Genomic DNA, 22347 nt, shown 5'->3' with positions numbered 1-22347 from the left:
TTCTCCAGGAACTGGGTTGGAGAGAGGACCTATAGGATGGTAGTTCTCCAGGAACAGGGTTGGAGAGAGGACCTATAGGATGGTAGTTCTCCAGGAACAGGGTTGGAGAGAGGACCTATAGGATGGTAGTTATCCAGGAACAGGGTTGGAGAGAGGACCTATAGGATGGTAGTTCTCCAGGAACCTGGTTGGAGAGAGGACCTATAGGATGGTAGTTCTTCAGAAACAGGGTTGGAGAGAGGACCTATAGGATGGTAGTTCTTCAGAAACAGGGTTGGAGAGAGGACCTATAGGATGGTAGTTCTTCAGAAACAGGGTTGGAGAGCCCTGGGCTAGAGCATGTCTTTGATAATACTTTACTTTTGTAATGAAGTCTTCCCGGGAAGCTAACCAAGGCCTAGTGGTGATAGAGCTTATTGTGTCGACTGTCTGGAGGTTTGTCTGAACTGTTCATGCAATTGTTTTTGTGCCATTAAACCTAAGTGTGAATAAATGACTGATTTTGATGTGAATAAATTTAATGAATAAACACTAAATTGTGTTTTTCCTCCTTTTGTTTCCTATGTTCTCTGTCCTCTCTGCCCGGGCCGGCCCTCATCACAGGTAAGTCACAACTCCTCCCTTTGACAACAGAACGTGTTGAAGGCACAACAGCCAGTCCTGGAGTGACCACATGGTGGTGCTTATAGAAGACAGGAAGTTAGAAGCATTAGCTCTGATTGTCAATGAATATCGTATGTGTGTGCGTGTGTGCGTGTGTGTGTGTGTGTGTGTGTGTGTGTGAACAGAAGCGTGCCTATTTGTGTGTGTGAGAGAGAACAGAAGAGTGCCTATTTGTGTGTGAGAGAGGGAGAGAAAACGGAAGAGTGCCTATTTGTGTGCTTGTGTGTGCGACTGCATTCGTGCCTGTAGTATGTTCATGCCAGTGTGTGTACCAGCCAGCAGGGTGTGTGCTCCTCTCTCTACTAACTGACCCATTTTTTGGGGCCTCTTGGGGGAGGATGAAAGACAACATGGGGCATCTCTCTCCCTGAATCACTTCCTGTTTCTTTGATGAGAGTCACCCAGCAGGAGATTATCTCACTACTAGTAGTAATACAGCTGTGTTTTAACAGTGATGATGGGGGTACCAGGCAGCACAAACACATGTACGATGCCACATATCAATTTGATTAATGCCAATTTGCGGGATGTGAATTTGGTTAGTATGTTATTTGTGTGTGTGTGTGTGTGTGCCCCTCGTATAATCGGCCATGTCTCTGCACTGCTGTCTGTAGAGTGGGCTGTCGTATACATATTGCATGTGTGTGGCAGAGTGGGTGAACGTCTGGGGAGAAGGGACTTGTCACACATGCACAGGAGAGGAGGAGTCTGAATAGAGAGAATCCTAAAAGGGCTGCTCTGTTTCCCCAGTGCTGCATGGCCAGTTCCCATTGGGTCTGGTACAACCTCCTGATCCTAGTGACAGTACTGACCCACTAAACTCCTTCCCTCCCAATCAACATGTACTTGTTATTCAGCCATAAGGATGGCAGCCGGCCGCCTGCCCGGGGAGGACAGCGTTCAGGGATCAACACAAGTCCTCCCCCTAGAAGACATTGTGCATCACTTAAGTTTTTTAGCAACGTTGTTATCTATGGCTCTTTAGGTTCTTCATCATCATCAGCCTCGCTCCAACCCTGCCCTGCAGTAGACATATGTCTGTGGAGTGTGGAGATGGTGTGATAGTGAGGGATGAGGAGGAGGCTGAATGAACCATGGCTGGTGACAGTGATAAGGCTCTATTTCAGGGAATTGTAGAGGATTAGGGACTATACGGGCCTGTTGAAAGACCTTATTAGAGGCTCTAACAGATCGTCTGTCCAACACACATGCCACGGGACTCTGTTTGGACCAATTATTCAAGTCCTCCCTGTCCTTAGGGGTGTGGGGGGGGTTGTGTTTGTTAATTTGCTTCAAGAATGGTGTGTTGCTGACTCTTCAGTTTTAACCTATCAAGGGACAGGCAGTTTTTCTCTCTCCGTATCTCTCTCACTTAATCTCTGTCTGTTTCCCTCCCTCCCTCCCTCCCTCCCTCCCTCCCTCCCTCCCTCCCTCCCTCCCTCCCTCCCTCCCTCGCTCCCTCCGTCTGTTTTCCTCTCTCCCTCCCTCCCTCCCTCCCTCCCTCCCTCCCTCCCTCCCTCCCTCCCTCCCTCCCTCCCTCCCTCCCTCCCTCCCTCCCTCCCTCCCTCCCTCCCTCCCTCCCTCCCTCCCTCCGTCTGTTTTCCTCTCTCCCTCCCTCCCTCCCTCCATTCCTGTCTGTTTTCCTCCCTCCCTCCCTCCCTCCCTCCCTCCCTCCCTCCCTCCCTCCCTCCCTCCGTCTGTTTTCCTCTCTCCCTCCCTCCCTCCCTCCATTCCTGTCTGTTTCCCTCCCTCCCTCCCTCCCTCCCTCCCTCCCTCCCTCCCTCCCTCCCTCCATTCCTCTGTCTGTTTCCCTCCCTCCCTCCCTCCCTCCCTCCCTCCCTCCCTCCCTCCCTCCCTCCCTCCCTCCCTCCCTCCCTCCCTCCCTCCCTCCCTCCCTCCCTCCCTCCCTCCATTCCTCCCTCCATTCCTCCCTCCCTCCATTCCTCCCTCCATTCCTCCCTCCCTCCATTCCTCTGTCTGTTTTCCTCTCTCCCTCCCTCCATTCCTATCTGTTTTCCTCTCTCCCTCCCTCCATTCCTATCTGTTTTCCTCTCTCCCTCCCTCCATTCCTCTGTCATGTTTACACTCTTCTCCACACTTCTCTGTTCTCTTGGTCCAGTGTTCTGTCTCAATTACCTCTCAGCCCGGGTTAACAATGCAGAGCTGTGTATTGGTTCTGCACTCTGCACCTGTGTTCTCGTACACACACACACACACACACACACACACTGTGTCCCTATCAGGCTCCAACATGGAGGAATATTCCCAACACTGGGCTAATCAAATCGCTGTCTCCGGGCTACTAGAGCTGTCTGCTAAAGTGGGATTTTCTCACTAAGCCTTTTATCTGAGATGAAAGTCTCCCTCCCCAAGGGCCACTGCCGCACCGTGGAGTTTTAACGCTCACACACACACAGGCAGAGAGAGAGGAGGGGGGGTGGGACACCGTCTCTAGACTGGTGTCTGTCTAACTGGCTCAGTAACACTATGTTTCTCAAGAAACCATGATGCACTGCAAGTCAGCTTTAAAAGACAAATGTGCACAGTTAAAATGAAGAGGATCACACATCTAATCACCTACATACACTACATGGTTAACAGTATGTGGACACAGTCCATCTCATTCCAAGATCATTGGCATTATTAATATGGAGTTGGTCCCGCCTTTGCTGCGACAACAGCCTTCCTTCTGGGAAGGCTTTCCACTAGATGTTGGAACATTTCTGCGGGGTCTCGCTTCCTGGTCGGACACGGATGTTAAACGATTAGGTCTGGTTCAGTCGGCGTTCCAATTCATCCCAAAGGTGTTCGATGGGGCACTGGTCGGACACTGGTCGGAGCACTGGTCGGACACGGATGTTAAACGATTAGGTCTGGTTCAGTCGGCGTTCCAATTCATCCCAAAGGTGTTCGATGGGGTTGAGGTCAGAGCTCTGTGCAGGCCAATCAAGTTCTTCCACATCGATCTCAACAAACCATTTTTATATGGACCTCGCTTTGTGCATAGGGGCATTGTTAAGCTGAAATAGGAAAGGGCCTATCCCAAACTGTTGCCACAAAGTTGGAAGTACAGAATCGTCTAGAGTGTAATTGTATGCTGTAGCGTTAAGATTTCCCTTCACTGGAACTAAGGGGCCTAGTCTGAACTGTGTAAAGCAGCCCCAGACCATTATTCTTCATCCACCAAACTTTACAGTTGGCACTATGCATTGGGTCAGGTAGTGTTCTTCTGGCATCTACCAAACCCAGATTTGTCCGTCAGACTGACAGATGGTGAAGTGTGATTCATCACTCCAGAGAACACTTGTCCACTGCTCCAGAGGCCAATGGCGGCGAGCTTTACACCACTCCAGCCGACACTTGGCATTGCGCATTGTGATATTAGGATTGGGTGCGGCTGCTCGACCATGGAAAAACATTTCAGGAAGCCCCCGACAAACATTTATTGTCGACAAACAGTTCTTGTGCTGACGTTGCTTCCAGATGCAGTTTGGAGCGCGGTAGTGGGTGTTGAGTGATTTTAATGCGCTTCAGCTCTTGGCGGTTCTGTTCTGTTAGCTTGTGTGCCCTATCACTTTGCGGCTGAGTCGTTGTTGCTCCTAGACCTTATCACTTCACAATAACAACACTTACAGTTGACCGGGACAGCTGGGCAGAAATTTGACGAACGGACTTGTTGGATAGGTGGCATCCTATGACGATGCCAAGTTCAAAGTCACTGAGCTCTTCAGTAAGAGCCATTCTACTGCCAATGTTTGTCTATGGAGATTGCTTGGCTGCGTGCTCAATTTGATTCACATTTCAGCAAATGGCAAAATACCCTAATTTGAAGGGGGGTCCACATACTTTTGGCTATATAGTGTATTTAGTGCCTTGTCTAAAAACATCGGTCTGTCAGTTTTTAGAAAGAAGATGCCTTTTGCTGAGCTTTGGGACTCGTCACTCATACAGCTCATCATATGTATTTTTCACTATATTGTCAACATTCCCAAAGAAGAAGTGCATACTATATTGTGGTGGAGGGCATAGTGTACACTCCTGCCTACAGGACAGGTGCAACACTCCCATCCCCCCTATCCTCTCAACTCCCTTCCTTCTCCTGCACACTTCAAACATTATTTCATTCAGAGTCTTCTTTCATGGTTTGAGCCGCAATGATCAAACCCCTTCGTCTTTTAAGACTATGAATAAGTAGAGCACAGTCTGTACTGTCTCTGAGAATCTATACACGCACACACACACACGCACACACACACTCACACACACACACCCGTGCTTTGAGATGGATGTATATGTATTGTGTCAGCGTACCACCAACTGTACTGTGGATGTGTGCTCCAGGTGTGTTATTTGGGAGAGATCAGGCCTAGACCGAACCCTGTGTTATCAGATAAGAGGGGAGACGACGTCATCCTTGACTAAATATAGTGCTTCGAGCATGTTTGGAATTGGGAGCCCGATTCATTTCAGATTATAGTTGTAAAAAAGTGTCTGTGAAAAGTCATTACGTTGCTTGGCTGCAGTGCAGGTGGTGGTGTCCTGTCAGTGTTACCTCCTGATATTGTCGTCACTGACCATGCTGTTGTCTTGGAACTCAAATGGTGAATTTCAAATCCACCAAAATGCTGAGAATTGATTCAGACTAGACTTCAGGTACTGCATGCAGATGGCAGCATTGTCACAATAGAGAGTCACTCTGTTACTTACTTCCCCAGCCTGCTTTGCTGTTGCAGAACACACCCAGCCTCAGGGTCATGGTAGCTACTAGCTTAATAAGTGAAAACAATTTTTTTAGGCTTAATATAATATATTTTTGATGCCATGCTTGACTCGCTGGCCTGTCGGTTGTTTTTACACCCCCGTTCAGGCGTCTAGCTGCTTGTGACAGCCAGGGCAGGGCTGTGATGAAAGTGTGATGAGGTGTGTTTGAAATCAGTCGGTTCTTTGCAGACAATACGGTTGGGTGTGTACTGTACCTTCTCTCTCTGCCTGGCTTCCTCGTGGGAGTGTTCACCGCGGCTGCGCTCACCCAATAGGTTTAAATCTCTTCAATTATTTTGGAGATGAACAGTCGCCAGCCTGGTGGGACTGGAGCGCTTTGTCGCTGTCAAAATGGCAGAGGTTACAGTGATGTAGAAAAGTGCAACTTAACAATAACCTTTATGCTTTTAAAGCTAGCAATCAAACCAGTCAATTCAATGTGGTGTTTCTGTCTGTTACAAATAGGCTCTATGACCTGGAAACACACTGGTTTGGAGGCATTGTCAGTCTGGTCAAGCTGTAGGCTGACTGGACCTGTTAATGTTGTATAGGTTTATTTTCCTCTCTTCAGTAAAGGTGAGGAGGCAGACAGAGGGGAATGAAAGGACTAGCAGGGAGAAAGATGAAGACGTCGTGTGTGTGTGTGTGTGTGTGTGTGTGTGTGTGCACGGACGGACGGACGGACGGAAACGGCATATAGGAGCTGATCAACTACATCCCTTGATGTAAATAATGATCCATAAATGTCAAGCAGAGAGAAGTTGAAAGCGAAAGGAAGACGAGGGGGATTTAGGGTCGAGATAAGGAAGGTAATCTCCAACACCAGCACCTTCCCTTGAGACCAGGGGAGAGGCTGGGGAAACTGGGTGAGGGAGGCTGGGGAAACTGGGTGAGGGAGGGGAGGGAGGCTGGGGGAAATGGGTGTTGGGGGGGGGGGGGAATGGTGAGGGGAAAGGGTGAGGCGGGAGATGGGGGGGGGGGGAATGGAGAGGTGAGGGGAAAGGGTGAGGGGGGAGGAAGAAACAGGAGGGCAGGAGAAAGGGCGAAAGGGGGAAGAGAGGGCGAAAGGGGGAAGAGAGGGCAAAAGGCGAGGGGGAGAGGTGAAAGGGTGAGGGAGAGGATGAAAGAGTTGCTGACTGGAGGCTGGGAGAAGTGCTGAATTGAAAATCTTGTGTGTGACTGCCAAGGCATGACCGTTCCATTACATGCTGACCAAACCGACTGTGTGGCGTGAGAGAGCGTTGCAAAATAAATGTACACATATACATGTTATTATAATTTCATCCAAACTGCTCGTGTGCGTCAACGGACCTCTGTGTAGCCAGGCGGTAAAATAGAACTTGGTTGCAAGTCCCGCCTCTCCCTTCTACTCATTGGTTTTTACGAGCACATACCCATGTGTGTCATTTAAAAAATGAACTATGTCCACACTCCAGTCCAGTTGGTGGCGGTAATGCACCTTAAAGTTGGTTGCCAACCGCCATATAAGATCCACAGAAGAAGAATGAATGAGGAGAAATTAATCAAAGAAAACTAGCTAAAAACGTACTAGATTTCCCCTTTTATCTGTGGATTAATTGTCGGAGTAGAGAACACACAATTTTGTATGACGAAAAATTCTACAAAGATCCAGCAAGGACCATTATGCATTTCAGGTTAAATAACAGCCTAATGTTTATCTCCCAGGATTAATTAGCTAGCAACAGCAAGCTAGCTAAATGTCCATTAATGTTTTCATGTGTTTCGAACTCTCCCCAAATGAATATAGTTGGTAAAACAAGGTTGTCCACATTCAGCATATCTATTTATTATGGCCATTGAAATGTTGGCTGTTAAAATCAGATCCAACAACAATATAGAGGGGCTAGAAAGCCAGGGCTTAAAAACAAAGGTGTCATTTTACACTGATGACTCAACTTCCCTCTTAAATCCGCAATCTAGATCCCTGCACAGCATCATAGATCATTTTAATAACCTCAGGATTACAACCACTCTATGATTAATATTACGCATCGGTTCATAAAAAAATCCTACTTTGACATTACCGTGTAGTTGACCAATAAAATGGCCTGACGTTGAAGTGGACATGCTCAGTATTCATATCCCTAAAGAAGTAAAGGAACTCACTACAAAACATTTGAACAGAACATTAGTAAAAATAGATAAGGTACCATGGAAAGGTCGATTTGTGGAGAAATCACCCTGATTAATTCTTTAGTCATATCCCAGTTTACCTATTTACTTATGGCCCTGCTTACCCTGAAAAGTTACAATTATTTGAGAAAAAAATATTTTACTTTATTTCGAACGGCAAGCCAGACAAAATTAAACGTGCTTATTTATATAATGTATAATAATAAATGATTAAAGCATTAAACCTCTCACAAAAAGCATCAATCAACTAATGTTTATTGTGGGTTTTCCTTTCCTGTGGCGGTCCTCATGAGAGCCAGTTTCATCATTGCACATGATGGTTTCTGCGACTGCACTTGAAGAAACGTTCAACGTTTTTTGAAATTTTCCAGATTGACTGACCTTCATGTCTTAAAGTAATGATGGACTGTCATTTCTCTTTGCTTATTTGAGCTGTTCTTGCCATAATATGGACTTGGTGTCTTTTATCAAATAGGGCTATCTTCTGTATACCACCCCTACCTTGTCAAAACACAACTGATTAACTCAAACGCATTAAGAAGGAAAGAAATTCCACAGATTAACTTTGAAATTGAGGCACACCTGTTAATTGAAATGCATTCCAGGTAACTACCTCATGAAGCTGGTTGAGAGAATGCCAAGCTGTCAAGGCAAAGGGTGGCTACTTTGAAGAATCAAATATAATTTGATTTGTTTAACACTTTGTGGTTACATGATTCCATATGTGTTATTTCATAGTTGTGATGTCTTCACTATTATTCTACATTGTAGAAAATAGTAAAAATAAAGAAAAACCCTTGAATGAATAGGTATGTCCAAACTTTTGACAAGTACTATGTAATGTATGTATGTATGTATGTGTGTGTGTGTGTGTGTGTGTGTGTGTGTGTATACAGTATATCACAAAAGTGATTTTTGTAAATATTTGAGTATATCTTTTCATGTGACAACACTGAAGAAATGACACTTTGCTACAATGTAAAGTAGTGAGTGTACAGCTTGTATAACAGTGTAAATTTGCTGTCCCCTCAAAATAACTCAACACACAGCCATTAATGTCTAAACCGCTGGCAACAAAAGTGAGTACACCCCTAAGTGAAAATGTCCAAATTGGGCCCAATTAGACGTTTCCCCTCCCCGGTGTCATGTGACTCGTTAGTGTTACAAGGTCTCAGGTGTGAATGGGGAGCAGGTGTGTTAAATTTGGTGTCATCGCTCTCACACTCCCTCATACTGACTGGTCACTGGAAGTTCAACATGGCACCTCATGGCAAAGAATTTTAGTAGTAGTACCTATACAAGCTGTACACTCACTACTTTACATTGTAGCAAAGTGTCATTTCTTCAGTGTTGTCACATGAAAAGATATACTCAAATATTTACAAAAATGTGAGGGGTGTACTCACTTGTGATATACTGTATATATATATAAATACCGTATATATATATATATATATATATATATATATATGTGTGTGTGTGTGTGTTAGTTAGTTTCACAGTTAGTTTTGGTTATTTAACCTGTATGTCATGAACGGTTCTGGTGGAGATAATCAACATATGCGCGGATTCGGTTTGGTCAGGAAATTAGTTGTACAGTAGTTTAGCTAAGTGCTTTACAAACTATGATTCTAACCGTGAATGATTGGACCGTATCAATTAGCATATTTGATAAGGTTTCACCTTTGACAATTATTCTCAAGGACTGTACCCAGTTATATCAGTGGTTTGTTTTGTTTGTAGACTCGTTTATCAGGCTGCTGCCACATTGGTTGACTAGAGTAGCCTTGAAGCAATACAACTAAATTCTGCAATGTCCACAATATCTATCGGCAGTGAGCACAGCTCGTTTGAATATTGATGTGTTTGGAATTGTTATCAGTCTGTTGTAGTCATTGTTATCATTCCATAGTTTCCCTTTTTCGTAATATCACTTTCGTTCATCCTTATGGCGCTAGTAGTATCGATGGGGCAGCCCAGGTGGGTTTACAGATCCTGATGGACAGAGAGAAAAGCACAAGCCACTCCCCTAAATGAGAACCAGTGAGATGCTGTAAATCCCGGAGTGGGATTTCCCAATGTTTGTTTTGAGCAACCTGATAGCCTTGTGTTGATAACCGTGTCCAATCGACCTTGGATGTAGGTGAAATTAATGCCACAATGTCTCATTTTCTCCCGGTGGTTGTTTTATCTCTGAATGAACCAGACTGTTCTTTAGGTATATATTACTGCTGTGGTTCTCATATATACAGTATACGCCTAGTTCCTATGTAAATACACAGTTGTTACACATTTTAAATTCTTAAATAAAACACGTCTTTTGTTTATTGTAGAGGCCTGGGCAACCCTAAATTACTCGTAATATCTATATAAACCGTTTTGAAACGCCAGCTATCCGCCTGTGAATTCGTTCCATTCCATGTTTGAAATCCGATTCGTGTTTTGTTTCTAATCCTGGGTTCTTGCTGGATGATCCGTGTCCCTCTTGAGTGTGAAGTGAGGAGAGAGGTGGAGGGGGAAAAGGATATGGGACCGTGGCTACGTTTCCTCGCGTTCTCAGGATAACCGTGTGTGAGTGAGGGATTGGGGAAGCTTGGTTTTGGCTATAAATTCCCCCATTTCAATCACAATCGGACACTGGGGTTGAAAACAAAACCACTAAATCAATGTTCCTAAGGCAAGCTGGCTTCGCTGCGGGAGATGCGCGCGAACACAATGGGAGACAACACACTCACTTCGCTTGGAGGAATACAGCGATGTAATAATATTACTCTACAATAATGGGAATACTGTCGTGGTGGATCTTGAAGCAATACACCCGGAAACTCTGCTGCCTGAACCAGTAATATTTGTTTTGTTTGCTGTGACAACAAATTACTCTGTAAGCGACTGCAGTCTCGTAAAGAACCGTGGGCATTTTTTTGCACAAGCGATGCATTTTGAGAGGGAGAGAAGCCGGACATGCCCTAAATGAAGACGCGGTGCTTGTTTAGTTCCTACATTACATTTGTTGCCAGTTTTATAAATCCACCGGGATGTGAAAGGAATTCATTTCCTGCGTCGAATTCTCATGCCCTTTTGCACATCTGGATAAGTAAATTGTTTTGATATTTAATATTAATTTAGTAGTGTAACTAATTTAATATAGTACGCGTTTAATTATAGTATTATTACAAATAGCCTACTATTACTTCCTTATTACTAGACGACATCAAAGGACCAGTGTCTGTAAGTCATTTTTCCATTCAAAGTAACGTATGTCCCACTCCTGTAGCCTATTCCGTAGCTCCCAATTCAGTTCGTGTCCCTAGAGAATGTACCTTCTTGACGGTAATATAGAAAGGATGGAGCGAGGAACGCCACAAAGGAAAACAGTGTACCGGATCTCTCTCACCTTGGTAAAGAAAGAGAGCTTGGAGGAGGAGGATGGGGTTAGCTGCGGGAGCTCTGGACCACGACGTCTCGAGAACCCCAACGTGGGCGCTTACCGTCGCGAGGTCTCCTCGGAGCTCCAGAGGAGTTGTCTGCTGGAGGAGCTGAAAGAAGTTGAGGATGAAAGCGACGAGTTCCACTCACACAACTACATGAGAAATTTCAGGACATTCAGCACCGGACAATTAGAACTGGGAAGGCTTAAAATGAAAAAGGCGCATCAGTTGCATAAAGAGTTGAAGGAAACTAGCCCCTCCACAGAGCCTGGTAACAACAGCCAGGCCTCAGAGGAGACCATGTCACCGCAGAGTCAGAAGAAATCACAGGGGATAAGCTGGACACAGGAAAGCACTGAAACTGACTCGAGGCTTGAGGGGGATATTTGCACGGAGACTGAAAAAACCTTGACAACATCTGCTTCCTACGGTGAGAATGGGAGTGTTGATCAGAAGAAAAGACTTCTGAAAGCCAAGAGCACAGAGGACAAGGGCAGTGATGCTCCAACTAATGGGGACGGGGGTAAGGACAAGTCGTGTGCGTCCAAAAGTAACGGAAGAGCCGTCAAGGCCTCTCCCGAGACGCCGCCACTGAAGAGCCACCCCAGCCTGCTTCGCCGCAGCTTCAGTTTCCGCCACTGGACGGGTGGAGAACTGCTCCGCATCCGGACCCTCTCCAAAGACCAGCACCACAGCAGCTCTGGGTGTGTCGGCCGCGGGGAAGGAACAGCCGGGGACGACAACCAGACCCCCCAGTCCACAGTCCTCCAGAACCCGGCTTACGATGAGACGGGACCTCCTAAACGAAACACGTTAGAAGTCGGGGCTGTCCTTAACAAGACTGACTCAATGACGGAGCTGAGCCGCTGGGAACGAGCGAGAGGCAAAAACCGCACATTGGACAACAGCGATCTGATCACTCTTTCCATGAAGAGTGTGTCAGAGAAGGAGGGGTTTCTGAGAGGCACCGGCTGCCGCTCCAGTGGCTCGGACCGGCGGCTGGTCAGGTTCTTCAGCGGTATCTTCTCCAGGAAGGATGGAGGGATGGTGTCTACCTCCACTCCGGTGGGCAGCCCCAGCACTAACCGCTCCCTCAGGAAGGGGAAGAGGAGCGGCCCCATGGCCTACTCCCAGTCCAGCACAGAGAGTGTTAACGGAGGAGGCGGCCTGTCGTCAGAGGGTAAAGGATGCTTTTCTTTACACACACACACACCAGTTGAAGCTACAGGGTCCACGGATTGTTTTTGTCCTGCGCCTCTCCCCTCTCTCTGCCTCTCTCTCTGCCTCCCTCTACATCTCTCCGTCTCTCTGCTGTCTGTAGAGTTGAGGGGTGAAGGGCCAGGATATCTCTGCTGTTTGTAGAGCTGAGGGGTTAAAGGCCAGGATATCTCTCTGCTGTCTGTAGAGCTGAGGGGTGAAGGGCCAGGATATCTCTCTGCTGTCTGTAGAGCTGAGGGGTGAAGGGCCAGGATATCTCTGCTGTTTGTAGAGCTGAGGGGTGAAGGGCCAGGATATCTCTGCTGTTTGTAGAGCTGAGGGGTGAAGGGCCAGGATATCTCTCTGCTGTTTGTAGAGCTGAGGGGTGAAGGGCCAGGATCTCTGTTTGATGGTAGAAGACCATTATTTGTTTAGGACAGGAGGGTGACGTTTCTCCTGTCTCTCTGATGCCTGCTGCTGGCGTTGATCTTTCATTATAGTCTACTGCTGTTGTCTGAGGTTCATATAGTCTACTGCTGTTGTCTGAGGTTCATATAGTCTACTGCTGTTGTCTGAGGTTCATATAGTCTACTGCTGTTGTCTGAGGTTCTTATAGTCTACTGCTGTTGTCTGAGGTTCTTATAGTCTACTGCTGTTGTCTGAGGTTCTTATAGTCTACTGCTGTTGTCTGAGGTTCATATAGTCTACTGCTGTTGTCTGAGGTTCATATAGTCTACTGCTGTTGTCTGTGGTTCATATAGTCTACTGCTGTTGTCTGTGGTTCATATAGTCTACTGCTGTTGTCTGAGGTTCATATAGTCTACTGCTGTTGTCTGAGGTTCATATAGTCTACTGCTGTTGTCTGAGGTTCTTATAGTCTACTGCTGTTGTCTGTGGTTCATATAGTCTACTGCTGTTGTCTGAGGTTCTTATAGTCTACTGCTGTTGTCTGTGGTTCATATAGTCTACTGCTGTTGTCTGTGGTTCTTATAGTCTACTGCTGTTGTCTGTGGTTCTTATAGTCTACTGCTGTTGTCTGTGGTTCTTATAGGCCGCTACTGTTGTCTGTGGTTCTTATAGTCTACTGCTGTTGTCTGTGGTTCTTATAGTCTACTGCTGTTGTCTGTGGTTCTTATAGTCTACTGCTGTTGTCTGAGGTTCATATAGTCTACTGCTGTTGTCTGAGGTTCTTATAGTCTACTGCTGTTGTCTGAGGTTCATATAGTCTACTGCTGTTGTCTGTGGTTCTTATAGTCTACTGCTGTTGTCTGTGGTTCTTATAGTCTACTGCTGTTGTCTGAGGTTCATATAGTCTACTGCTGTTGTCTGTGGTTCATATAGTCTACTGCTGTTGTCTGTGGTTCTTATAGTCTACTGCTGTTGTCTGTGGTTCTTATAGTCTACTGCTGTTGTCTGAGGTTCTTATAGTCTACTGCTGTTGTCTGTGGTTCTTATAGTCTACTGCTGTTGTCTGTGGTTCATATAGTCTACTGCTGTTGTCTGTGGTTCTTATAGTCTACTGCTGTTGTCTGTGGTTCTTATAGTCTACTGCTGTTGTCTGAGGTTCATATAGTCTACTGCTGTTGTCTGAGGTTCATATAGTCTACTGCTGTTGTCTGAGGTTCATATAGTCTACTGCTGTTGTCTGTGGTTCATATAGTCTACTGCTGTTGTCTGTGGTTCTTATAGTCTACTGCTGTTGTCTGTGGTTCTTATAGTCTACTGCTGTTGTCTGTGGTTCTTATAGGCCGCTGCTGTTGTCTGAGGTTCATATAGTCTACTGCTGTTGTCTGAGGTTCATATAGTCTACTGCTGTTGTCTGAGGTTCATATAGTCTACTGCTGTTGTCTGTGGTTCATATAGTCTACTGCTGTTGTCTGTGGTTCATATAGTCTACTGCTGTTGTCTGTGGTTCTTATAGTCTACTGCTGTTGTCTGTGGTTCTTATAGTCCGCTACTGTTGTCTGTGGTTCTTATAGTCTACTGCTGTTGTCTGTGGTTCTTATAGTCTACTGCTGTTGTCTGTGGTTCATATAGTCTACTGCTGTTGTCTGTGGTTCTTATAGTCTACTGCTGTTGTCTGTGGTTCATATAGTCTACTGCTGTTGTCTGTGGTTCATATAGTCTACTGCTGTTGTCTGTGGTTCTTATAGTCTACTGCTGTTGTCTGTGGTTCATATAGTCTACTGCTGTTGTCTGTGGTTCTTATAGTCTACTGCTGTTGTCTGTGGTTCTTATAGTCTACTGCTGTTGTCTGAGGTTCATATAGTCTACTGCTGTTGTCTGTGGTTCTTATAGTCTACTGCTGTTGTCTGTGGTTCATATAGTCTACTGCTGTTGTCTGAGGTTCATATAGTCTACTGCTGTTGTCTGTGGTTCTTATAGTCTACTGCTGTTGTCTGAGGTTCATATAGTCTACTGCTGTTGTCTGTGGTTCTTATAGTCTACTGCTGTTGTCTGAGGTTCTTATAGTCTACTGCTGTTGTCTGAGGTTCTTATAGTCTACTGCTGTTGTCTGTGGTTCTTATAGTCTACTGCTGTTGTCTGTGGTTCTTATAGTCTACTGCTGTTGTCTGTGGTTCTTATAGTCCGCTACTGTTGTCTGTGGTTCTTATAGTCTACTGCTGTTGTCTGTGGTTCTTATAGTCTACTGCTGTTGTCTGTGGTTCATATAGTCTACTGCTGTTGTCTGTGGTTCTTATAGTCTACTGCTGTTGTCTGTGGTTCATATAGTCTACTGCTGTTGTCTGTGGTTCATATAGTCTACTGCTGTTGTCTGTGGTTCTTATAGTCTACTGCTGTTGTCTGTGGTTCATATAGTCTACTGCTGTTGTCTGTGGTTCTTATAGTCTACTGCTGTTGTCTGTGGTTCTTATAGTCTACTGCTGTTGTCTGAGGTTCATATAGTCTACTGCTGTTGTCTGTGGTTCTTATAGTCTACTGCTGTTGTCTGTGGTTCATATAGTCTACTGCTGTTGTCTGAGGTTCATATAGTCTACTGCTGTTGTCTGTGGTTCTTATAGTCTACTGCTGTTGTCTGAGGTTCATATAGTCTACTGCTGTTGTCTGTGGTTCTTATAGTCTACTGCTGTTGTCTGAGGTTCTTATAGTCTACTGCTGTTGTCTGAGGTTCTTATAGTCTACTGCTGTTGTCTGTGGTTCTTATAGTCTACTGCTGTTGTCTGAGGTTCATATAGTCTACTGCTGTTGTCTGTGGTTCTTATAGGCCGCTGCTGTTGTCTGAGGTTCATATAGTCTACTGCTGTTGTCTGAGGTTCATATAGTCTACTGCTGTTGTCTGTGGTTCATATAGTCTACTGCTGTTGTCTGTGGTTCTTATAGGCCGCTGCTGTTGTCTGAGGTTCATATAGTCTACTGCTGTTGTCTGAGGTTCATATAGTCTACTGCTGTTGTCTGAGGTTCATATAGTCTACTGCTGTTGTCTGAGGTTCATATAGTCTACTGCTGTTGTCTGAGGTTCATATAGTCTACTGCTGTTGTCTGTGGTTCATATAGTCTACTGCTGTTGTCTGAGGTTCATATAGTCTACTGCTGTTGTCTGTGGTTCTTATAGGCCGCTGCTGTTGTCTGAGGTTCATATAGTCTACTGCTGTTGTCTGAGGTTCATATAGTCTACTGCTGTTGTCTGAGGTTCATATAGTCTACTGCTGTTGTCTGTGGTTCATATAGTCTACTGCTGTTGTCTGAGGTTCATATAGTCTACTGCTGTTGTCTGTGGTTCATATAGTCTACTGCTGTTGTCTGAGGTTCTTATAGTCTACTGCTGTTGTCTGAGGTTCATATAGTCTACTGCTGTTGTCTGTGGTTCTTATAGTCTACTGCTGTTGTCTGAGGTTCATATAGTCTACTGCTGTTGTCTGAGGTTCATATAGTCTACTGCTGTTGTCTGTGGTTCATATAGTCTACTGCTGTTGTCTGAGGTTCATATAGTCTACTGCTGTTGTCTGAGGTTCATATAGTCTACTGCTGTTGTCTGAGGTTCTTATAGTCTACTGCTGTTGTCTGTGGTTCATATAGTCTACTGCTGTTGTCTGAGGTTCATATAGTCTACTGCTGTTGTCTGAGGTTCTTATAGTCTACTGCTGTTGTCTGTGGTTCATATAGTCTACTGCTGTTGTCTGAGGTTCATATAGTCTACTGCTGTTGTCTGTGGTTCTTATAGTCTACTGCTGTTGTCTGTGGTTCATATAGTCTACTGCTGTTGTCTGAGGTTCATATAGTCTACTGCTGTTGTCTGTGGTTCTTATAGTCTACTGCTGTTGTCTGTGGTTCTTATAGTCTACTGCTGTTGTCTGTGGTTCATATAGTCTACTGCTGTTGTCTGAGGTTCATATAGTCTACTGCTGTTGTCTGTGGTTCTTATAGTCTACTGCTGTTGTCTGTGGTTCTTATAGTCTACTGCTGTTGTCTGAGGTTCATATAGTCTACTGCTGTTGTCTGTGGTTCTTATAGTCTACTGCTGTTGTCTGTGGTTCATATAGTCTACTGCTGTTGTCTGAGGTTCATATAGTCTACTGCTGTTGTCTGTGGTTCTTATAGTCTACTGCTGTTGTCTGAGGTTCTTATAGTCTACTGCTGTTGTCTGAGGTTCTTATAGTCTACTGCTGTTGTCTGTGGTTCTTATAGTCTACTGCTGTTGTCTGAGGTTCATATAGTCTACTGCTGTTGTCTGTGGTTCTTATAGGCCGCTGCTGTTGTCTGAGGTTCATATAGTCTACTGCTGTTGTCTGAGGTTCATATAGTCTACTGCTGTTGTCTGTGGTTCATATAGTCTACTGCTGTTGTCTGTGGTTCTTATAGGCCGCTGCTGTTGTCTGAGGTTCATATAGTCTACTGCTGTTGTCTGAGGTTCATATAGTCTACTGCTGTTGTCTGAGGTTCATATAGTCTACTGCTGTTGTCTGAGGTTCATATAGTCTACTGCTGTTGTCTGAGGTTCATATAGTCTACTGCTGTTGTCTGTGGTTCATATAGTCTACTGCTGTTGTCTGAGGTTCATATAGTCTACTGCTGTTGTCTGTGGTTCATATAGTCTACTGCTGTTGTCTGAGGTTCATATAGTCTACTGCTGTTGTCTGTGGTTCATATAGTCTACTGCTGTTGTCTGAGGTTCTTATAGTCTACTGCTGTTGTCTGAGGTTCATATAGTCTACTGCTGTTGTCTGTGGTTCTTATAGTCTACTGCTGTTGTCTGAGGTTCATATAGTCTACTGCTGTTGTCTGAGGTTCATATAGTCTACTGCTGTTGTCTGTGGTTCATATAGTCTACTGCTGTTGTCTGAGGTTCATATAGTCTACTGCTGTTGTCTGAGGTTCATATAGTCTACTGCTGTTGTCTGAGGTTCTTATAGTCTACTGCTGTTGTCTGTGGTTCATATAGTCTACTGCTGTTGTCTGAGGTTCATATAGTCTACTGCTGTTGTCTGAGGTTCTTATAGTCTACTGCTGTTGTCTGTGGTTCATATAGTCTACTGCTGTTGTCTGAGGTTCATATAGTCTACTGCTGTTGTCTGTGGTTCTTATAGTCTACTGCTGTTGTCTGTGGTTCATATAGTCTACTGCTGTTGTCTGAGGTTCATATAGTCTACTGCTGTTGTCTGTGGTTCTTATAGTCTACTGCTGTTGTCTGTGGTTCTTATAGTCTACTGCTGTTGTCTGTGGTTCATATAGTCTACTGCTGTTGTCTGAGGTTCATATAGTCTACTGCTGTTGTCTGAGGTTCATATAGTCTACTGCTGTTGTCTGTGGTTCTTATAGTCTACTGCTGTTGTCTGTGGTTCTTATAGTCTACTGCTGTTGTCTGAGGTTCATATAGTCTACTGCTGTTGTCTGAGGTTCTTATAGTCTACTGCTGTTGTCTGTGGTTCATATAGTCTACTGCTGTTGTCTGAGGTTCATATAGTCTACTGCTGTTGTCTGTGGTTCTTATAGTCTACTGCTGTTGTCTGTGGTTCTTATAGTCTACTGCTGTTGTCTGTGGTTCTTATAGTCTACTGCTGTTGTCTGAGGTTCATATAGTCTACTGCTGTTGTCTGAGGTTCATATAGTCTACTGCTGTTGTCTGTGGTTCTTATAGTCTACTGCTGTTGTCTGTGGTTCATATAGTCTACTGCTGTTGTCTGTGGTTCTTATAGGCCGCTGCTGTTGTCTGTGGTTCTTATAGTCTACTGCTGTTGTCTGAGGTTCATATAGTCTACTGCTGTTGTCTGTGGTTCTTATAGTCTACTGCTGTTGTCTGAGGTTCATATAGTCTACTGCTGTTGTCTGAGGTTCATATAGTCTACTGCTGTTGTCTGAGGTTCATATAGTCTACTGCTGTTGTCTGTGGTTCATATAGTCTACTGCTGTTGTCTGTGGTTCTTATAGTCTACTGCTGTTGTCTGTGGTTCTTATAGTCTACTGCTGTTGTCTGTGGTTCTTATAGTCTACTGCTGTTGTCTGAGGTTCATATAGTCTACTGCTGTTGTCTGTGGTTCATATAGTCTACTGCTGTTGTCTGAGGTTCATATAGTCTACTGCTGTTGTCTGTGGTTCTTATAGTCTACTGCTGTTGTCTGTGGTTCTTATAGTCTACTGCTGTTGTCTGTGGTTCTTATAGGCCGCTGCTGTTGTCTGTGGTTCTTATAGTCTACTGCTGTTGTCTGTGGTTCTTATAGTCTACTGCTGTTGTCTGAGGTTCTTATAGTCTACTGCTGTTGTCTGAGGTTCATATAGTCTACTGCTGTTGTCTGTGGTTCTTATAGTCTACTGCTGTTGTCTGTGGTTCTTATAGTCTACTGCTGTTGTCTGTGGTTCTTATAGTCTACTGCTGTTGTCTGAGGTTCATATAGCCTACTGCTGTTGTCTGAGGTGTCTGTGGCTTGTAGGAAGGCTGGCAGTTCTTCAGTCTATCAACATACATCTGTGAGGGAAAATGTCATCTCATTTGTACATACTGTACCCGATACCATCTACTGTATCTTGCCTATGCTGCTCTGTACCATCACTCATTCATATATCCTTATGTACATATTCTTTATCCCCTTACACTGTGTACAAGACAGTAGTTTTGGAATTGTTAGTTAGATTACTTGTTATTACTGCATTGTCGGAACTAGAAGCACAAGCATTTCGCTACACTCGTATTAACATCTGCTAACCATGTGTATGTGACAAATAAAATTTGATTTGATTTGATGTGCAGGTGGCACAAACATGAAGAGAAGGATGTTTTAATCCATAGCTACCGACTGATTCATCTGCTTGATTTATCTCTCCCTCACACACTCCACACACACACCTCTGCATCCTCTTCCACTTGTGGAAAGTGTGATATGATAGAGGAAGTGTGTTGTTCCATTTAGAGCTGGCGACTCACTTTAGTCTTCCTGTGTCTGTATGACCAGAGGCCCTCTCTGTGTCTGTATGACCAGAGGCCCTCTCTGTGTCTGTATGACCAGAGGCCCTCTCTGTGTCTGTATGACCAGAGGCCCTCTCTGTGTCTGTATGACCAGAGGCCCTCTCTGTGTCTGTATGACCAGAGGCCCTCTCTGTGTCTGTATGACCAGAGGCCCTCTCTGTGTCTGTATGACCAGAGGCCCTCTCTGTGTCTGTATGACCAGAGGCCCTCTCTGTGTCTGTATGACCAGAGGCCCTCTCTGTGTCTGTATGACCAGAGGCCCTCTCTGTGTCTGTATGACCAGAGGCCCTCTCTGTGTCTGTATGACCAGAGGCCCTCTCTGTGTCTGTATGACCAGAGGCCCTCTCTGTGTCTGTATGACCAGAGGCCCTCTCTGTGTCTGTATGACCAGAGGCCCTCTCTGTGTCTGTATGACCAGAGGCCCTCTCTGTGTCTGTATGACCAGAGGCCCTCTCTGTGTCTGTATGACCAGAGGCCCTCTCTGTGTCTGTATGACCAGAGGCCCTCTCTGTGTCTGTATGACCAGAGGCCCTCTCTGTGTCTGTATGACCAGAGGCCCTCTCTGTGTCTGTATGACCAGAGGCCCTCTCTGTGTCTGTATGACCAGAGGCCCTCTCTGTGTCTGTATGACCAGAGGCCCTCTCTGTGTCTGTATGACCAGAGGCCCTCTCTGTGTCTGTATGACCAGAGGCCCTCTCTGTGTCTGTATGACCAGAGGCCCTCTCTGTGTCTGTATGACCAGAGGCCCTCTCTGTGTCTGTATGACCAGAGGCCCTCTCTGTGTCTGTATGACCAGAGGCCCTCTCTGTGTCTGTATGACCAGAGGCCCTCTCTGTGTCTGTATGACCAGAGGCCCTCTCTGTGTCTGTATGACCAGAGGCCCTCTCTGTGTCTGTATGACCAGAGGCCCTCTCTGTGTCTGTATGACCAGAGGCCCTCTCTGTGTCTGTATGACCAGAGGCCCTCTCTGTGTCTGTATGACCAGAGGCCCTCTCTGTGTCTGTATGACCAGAGGCCCTCTCTGTGTCTGTATGACCAGAGGCCCTCTCTGTGTCTGTATGACCAGAGGCCCTCTCTGTGTCTGTATGACCAGAGGCCCTCTCTGTGTCTGTATGACCAGAGGCCCTCTCTGTGTCTGTATGACCAGAGGCCCTCTCTGTGTCTGTATGACCAGAGGCCCTCTCTGTGTCTGTATGACCAGAGGCCCTCTCTGTGTCTGTATGACCAGAGGCCCTCTCTGTGTCTGTATGACCAGAGGCCCTCTCTGTGTCTGTATGACCAGAGGCCCTCTCTGTGTCTGTATGACCAGAGGCCCTCTCTGTGTCTGTATGACCAGAGGCCCTCTCTGTGTCTGTATGACCAGAGGCCCTCTCTGTGTCTGTATGACCAGAGGCCCTCTCTGTGTCTGTATGACCAGAGGCCCTCTCTGTGTCTGTATGACCAGAGGCCCTCTCTGTGTCTGTATGACCAGAGGCCCTCTCTGTGTCTGTATGACCAGAGGCCCTCTCTGTGTCTGTATGACCAGAGGCCCTCTCTGTGTCTGTATGACCAGAGGCCCTCTCTGTGTCTGTATGACCAGAGGCCCTCTCTGTGTCTGTATGACCAGAGGCCCTCTCTGTGTCTGTATGACCAGAGGCCCTCTCTGTGTCTGTATGACCAGAGGCCCTCTCTGTGTCTGTATGACCAGAGGCCCTCTCTGTGTCTGTATGACCAGAGGCCCTCTCTGTGTCTGTATGACCAGAGGCCCTCTCTGTGTCTGTATGACCAGAGGCCCTCTCTGTGTCTGTATGACCAGAGGCCCTCTCTGTGTCTGTATGACCAGAGGCCCTCTCTGTGTCTGTATGACCAGAGGCCCTCTCTGACTGGCTGGCTGGATGGCTGACTGCAGAACCCTAAAAACATCAGGCTCTTGACTCCCTGTATTGTTATTGGCCAGTTCCCTCTTCAAGGGGGTCTCAGGAATTCCGGCAATGTGGATGCACCCCTAGCCGTATCAGGGACGGTGTCATCAAAGTCCATTAAATCTCCCTCTGGCGCCACCCACACCCAGCCCCACCTCCCTCTGGCCCCACCCTAACCCAGCCCCACCTCCCTCTGGCCCCACCCTAACCCAGCCCCACCTCCCTCTGGCCCCACCCTAACCCAGCCCCACCTCCCTCTGGCCCCACCCACACCCTAACCCAACACTCAGCCCCACCTCCCTCTGGCCCCACCCACACCCTAACCCAACACCCAGCCCCACCTCCCTCTGGCGCCACCCACACCCTAACCCAACACCCAGCCCCACCTCCCTCTGGCCCCATCCACACCCTAACCCAACACCCAGCCCCACCTCCCTCTGGCCCCATTCACACCCTAACCCAGCCCCACCTCCCTCTGGCCCCACCCTAACCCAACTCCCAGCCCCACCTCTCTCTAATTAATGGTGTCAAGTATGAGTGGGTGTATATGGAAGGCAGGTTATAGAGGGAGGGAATGTGTGTGTTAGGGGTGTATGACCTACATCCACAGCCATGCAGAAGTGATGAGAAGGACATGTGTCAAAAGGCAGCCTGGTGAGTGTTAAAAAAATATATATATATACCCAGAGGAGTCGTTCCTCTCTCCTACTCACTCTCAAAGAGGAGTCGTTCCTCTCTCCTACTCACTCTCAAAGAGGAGTCGTTCCTCTCTCCTACTCACTCTCAAAGAGGAGTCGTTCCTCTCTCCTACTCACTCTCAAAG

General features: G+C 46.2%; 1 protein-coding gene across 14 annotated transcripts in view; it reads left to right on the top strand.

Annotated features, from left to right (window-relative positions):
* The window catches only part of LOC110527298 (arf-GAP with GTPase, ANK repeat and PH domain-containing protein 1), a 263886-nt gene that overhangs the window by 48524 nt on the left and 193015 nt on the right, over nt 1-22347 (top strand). For 8 of the 14 annotated variants that reach the window (XM_090239778.1, XM_090239779.1, XM_090239776.1 and 5 more), the window contains exon 1: nt 9117-12186. The exons of the other annotated variants lie outside the window; for them this stretch is intronic. In XM_090239778.1, coding sequence (XP_090095904.1) covers nt 10893-12186 — 1294 coding nt within the window. In that variant the 5' untranslated portion in view covers nt 9117-10892. Of the gene's footprint in view, nt 1-9116; nt 12187-22347 lie in introns of those variants that run through there. 14 annotated transcript variants of the gene reach the window in all.

The sequence above is a fragment of the Oncorhynchus mykiss genome, chromosome 7 (genome assembly GCF_057628025.1).
Source record: "Oncorhynchus mykiss isolate SJ-2025 chromosome 7, ASM5762802v1, whole genome shotgun sequence".
NCBI classification, from domain to species: Eukaryota; Metazoa; Chordata; class Actinopteri; order Salmoniformes; family Salmonidae; genus Oncorhynchus; species Oncorhynchus mykiss.
This window is presented reverse-complemented; position numbering and strand designations above follow the sequence as displayed.